General features: G+C 41.8%; 1 protein-coding gene across 1 annotated transcript in view; it reads right to left on the bottom strand.

Moving 5' to 3' along the window:
• Positions 1-442: 442 nt before the first annotated feature.
• The window catches only part of LOC101851567 (somatostatin receptor type 2-like), a 122900-nt gene continuing 118852 nt past the window's right edge, over positions 443-4490 (bottom strand). Inside the window, exon 4 of the mRNA XM_005095082.3 lies at positions 443-3263. Within this exon, the coding sequence (XP_005095139.1) occupies positions 1953-3230 (1278 nt within the window). The 5' untranslated portion in view covers positions 3231-3263 and the 3' untranslated portion in view covers positions 443-1952. The remainder of the gene's footprint in view (positions 3264-4490) is intronic.

Here is a 4490-nt window from a genome sequence, read left to right as displayed (position 1 = left end):
CTCACTGGGAAAGGAAAATGGAACTCAGAACTACGCGAAAACCTCCCAAGAGACGCTGGTAAACGTGAAGAAGCTGAGGCCATCTAACATGGTTATGTCATAGGCCGACTCGCGCCCACCTCTTGTGCTTTGAGCATTGTTCAGCTCAAGTAGAGTGTGAGCGGACCTCGGCACTCAGCTTTGTTCACACATGGAGTTCGGGCAATCAGCTGACTGTTCTTCTGTCACTCTGATTCAGAGAGACCCTCGTAATTAGTGACATTTGGGGGGGGGGCTTCGTTTGGGGTTTTTTTCCCTTTCTCTCTCTTCTAAAGTACCCATCTCTATTTGAGCGTCTCAGGACAGCATCAGACGGATAGAGGGTCAAAATGTAGGACTTAACAGATAAAACGATGAGACTGTGGAGTTGGGTGTTGATGCTGTTTTTACTATTGATGGAGAAGCTGTGTTGTGTCTTACTTTGTTCGTACTTTTTCACCAAGGCTGTTTCGGGGGATCTGTCTCTAGTTTTTCTTTTGTTGCTGTTGAATTTGCTTGGTTTTTTGTTTGTTTGTTTGTTGTTTTTGTTGTTTTTATTTTTTTGGGGGTGGCTCTTTTATTCAGTGTATAAACATTCGGTGTATACAGTATGAGCTTTTTGTGGGAGTAAAAACATTGATGAACCAAATTTTAGCTCATTTAGGCACCACATTTTGACCCGATACTCATCTGATCTTGTCTTAACACACTCGTATGGAGATAAATACTTTTGGCGAGAGTATCCTTCGCCAAAACGAGATAGATAGATAGGTAAATAGATAGATAGATAGATAGATAGATAGATAGATAGATTGATAGATAGATAGATAGATAGATAGATAGATAGATAGATAGATAGATAGATAGATAAATAGATAGAAGGATAGATAGATAGATAGATAGAAAGAAGTAGAGAAGGGAGAAAGGCAGAGAGATTTGCACACAGACATCTAGACAAACTGCAGAGAGACGGATAAATAAAAGGAAGAAAAGAAAACGACCCCAAAGCACCCCCATGACGACTTTAACATACGTTACAAAATAGGGTAGTCGAAATGTGTAATCTTCCTGTTGTATCTACGTTCCAATATCCTGGGGTGTAATTTTAAACTTTGTAAAAATAGAAACAAATTTAGCGAACATAAAATTCAACCTCTCAATGAAGAACAGGTTCAAAAATAATTCTTATTCTAACTGATACACGTGAATTAAGCAGATTTCTAATTTTGAAATGCAATGTTCAGTATTTAGATTGTTTAACAATACAACCATTTCACAAACAGCAATAGATGGTAATGAATGCTGAGTTGTACAATGTCAATCTTATTGGTTTCCAAATAAAAATTTCTAAAACTATAAAATCGTTTACAAAACATACGTTAAGCAGTACATAGATCAGTGCTCTTTCGCAGCAGGAGATAATCGTGTGATATGTTTTGCGGAGATAATTTTAAAAAAATACATTTCAGTGACAGTCAGCACTAAACAACCTCTTTAAGTCGCGCCCCCCCCCCCCTCCTTTTCCACTCTCCATTCAAAATCAGTCCCTCTCCGGCAGTCGCTGGTGAAGGTCACGAAGTCCCGGAGCATGTCTTGCCTAACACGAGTTTTCCTTCAGAGCACGAGGTCCCAAGCTTCACAACATCTTCGTTCCTGAAACTTTGTATTTGATTACGCCACCCCCCCCCCTCCCAAGTCGAGACTGAAAGGATACTGTCTTCTCGAAAGGCGAGAAAAATTGAATTCCTTTGATACTTGTATTTCGAGCTTCCGCCCTTTCCCGTGTCTATTAGGAACAGCCCGTATAGAAGTCTGTTATTTTAGACGTCAAGCCAAGTTCCAGGAAATTTGTTTCTTGAGCAGCTGGACAAATGTCTCCTTGCACAGCAGTTGTATTGTGGGGACACAGCATCGTCTCAACGATGAGTAAATGATCAAAGCTGCACTGGGGGTTTCAGAAAACCGTGTTCATCCTGAGGAGATTTGATGGAGCCCTGCTCCGCGACGTTAGGTGACGCTGTAGGGTTTGTGTCTACCGCACTGAGCTCCATCCTCTCCTCTCCCATCACGCCACTCCGTGTGTACGTCTGGCTGGTTCGCGGGAACACGCTGTTCTCGTTACACACCGACTTGTTCATCTCCACGTTTGACAAGCACTTGAAGGCCTTGACGAAACTCTTGCGGAAGTTGTCGCTGAGGAATGCGTAGAGGAACGGATTCAGCATGCTGTTGGCGAACGAGAGGACTGTGAAGCCGTTGAACACAAGGATCATGGCGTCACTGGTGATTTTTACGTCGTTGAACACAATGTGCACTTGGAAACACCAGTAAGGCAACCAACAGACGACGTAGATGGTGATGACGGTCAGAACGAGGCGAGTGACACGACGGTGCGATTTCCTTTTCTCTTTCGATTTCTTGGCTGGCCCCACGTGGCGGAGCCGGAGAATGACGAGGACGTAGAACACAGAGATGAGGGAAACAGGGATGGCGAAACCAAGAATGAATGAATACCAAATAAAAGCTTTATCAGGGGGGATAAGCTGATCTTTAGGCCAGAAGATGCTACAGGATTCTTTTCCAGGAAACCGACGATGCTTTTCCGTTCTAGAGTAGAGGATGATGGGTAGCATGACTAGGAACGACAGAGACCACACACACAGGCAAAGAAATAAAGCGATGCGCGGGGTTCTGTACTTGAGAGATCTGATCGGGTGACACACAGCCAAGTATCGGTCTGCGCTCATTACGCACAGGTTGAAAGCGCCGCCGAAGAGATTAATCGAATACAGAACGAAGTATATCTTGCACATGGCGAAGCCAAAGATCCAGTGCTCCATGAGGGTGGTGGTGGCCATCATTGGGAGGATGACGATAAAGAGTATATCGGAAAGGGCTAGATTGAGGATGTACATGTTAGTCACTGTCTTCATCTTTGCAAACATGAGGACGACGTAGATGACCAATCCGTTACCCGCCAGGCCCAATATGCAAATAAGGATGTAGCAAACGATCATGACGTAAGGTAAAACTTTCGCGTAGCCGCTTCTCTCTGGCATGCCAGTATCGTTGAGGTTCGATTCGGTGACGTTGTCCGAAATATTGCATGTTGGTAGAGTTGTTAGAACGTTCAGTAACGTTTCCAAAGTTTCGTTGGGACTGAAACTGTACGCTGTGTATGGGCTGTCCATGGTCGGGATTGGCTTAGCCATTAGAATCCTTGTTTAGGCACAGGCAACGGTCATCTGAAAAGGGAAAATACGGAAGAAATTAACTTATTATTATAGTTAGACTGATGGATCTTTTAAAACGAGCTGCAAGAAAAAAATCTTTTGTCGTTCTGTGGGGGGGGGGGGGGGTTCCTTTCTTTACGTCACAATTGATCTTCAACCAGTACAATTCCTGTCCGTCTGTAACGTTTATACATTTCTTTTTCTTATCATTTTGAAGTCCTTCCATATTAGTCTTTTGTACTTATGTGCATGTTTTTGTTAGAAAGCAGGCCTAGGAAGTGTTTGTCTCTCTGAATATCATGAAGTGGAAACTTTTATATCAGCAAAAACGTGCTCAGATTCAAATTCTCGTATATCAAATCTGTTTAAATTGCAATTTTTCCGTGTCTAGTTGCAAAAGCATAATAAATATTTCATTGAATCCCTCTGTAAGAAATACGTTGGCTTAACTTTTTTTCAAAGTGAAGAAAGACTTGTTAACATCGACAAAAATAATCCAGCCAGTCAGCCAAAAGATAGTGACATTTCAAAAATCGATATCTTTGTGCACATTAGAGGGAAATTGTGAATTAATATATGAGACGGCCAGACTCGTTAAATGGGGAATTCACCCCATCATCTCTTCCGTTCTTTCACAAAGCCTCAAGCCACGTTGTGAATTATGCAAGCGTCGAGAAATTTTCAGTCCCTGAGAAGACTAAAAAAATCTGGTTGGAGTTTTTATCGCCGAAAAGAATTCTCTAACTACCGCCAGAAGGAAAGACAGTATAATACAAGTTTTTGCTTCGTTGGGTTGAGATGCTCTCATAATCTCGGTTGGGTTGGTTACTCTCATCGAAAAATTAAAGAAGAAAATGGAGGCGGAAAGACGATAAGGAAGAGCAGAACAGTAATGTGCGAGTACACATAAACAAAGCTTTGTGTCTTGCTGGGGTCTGAAGGATTTTGATATGTTTAACTTGTCAAAATATAGCATTTTGTGTGGTTCTAAAAGAATGAAAAAGGATTATTTTTGTAACCTCTTGCCTTTCGTGTTGAATTTAGTTACTGTTAAATTCATTTTGTCTTACCTCTTTTTTAAAAGAATTTCAGATCTCAAAAGACAGTCTCGTCATTATGATATTTAAGGTTTGAACATGAATCAGAGGGACATGGCCGTTTAAAGTGAAAAAACCAACGGGGGCTGGGGGGTGGGGGAGAGAGAAAGAGGGTGTGAGTTAGTGATATATATATATATAT

Source organism: Aplysia californica, unplaced genomic scaffold, assembly GCF_000002075.1.
Source record: "Aplysia californica isolate F4 #8 unplaced genomic scaffold, AplCal3.0 scaffold00095, whole genome shotgun sequence".
Lineage (NCBI taxonomy): Eukaryota > Metazoa > Mollusca > Gastropoda > Aplysiida > Aplysiidae > Aplysia > Aplysia californica.
This window is presented reverse-complemented; position numbering and strand designations above follow the sequence as displayed.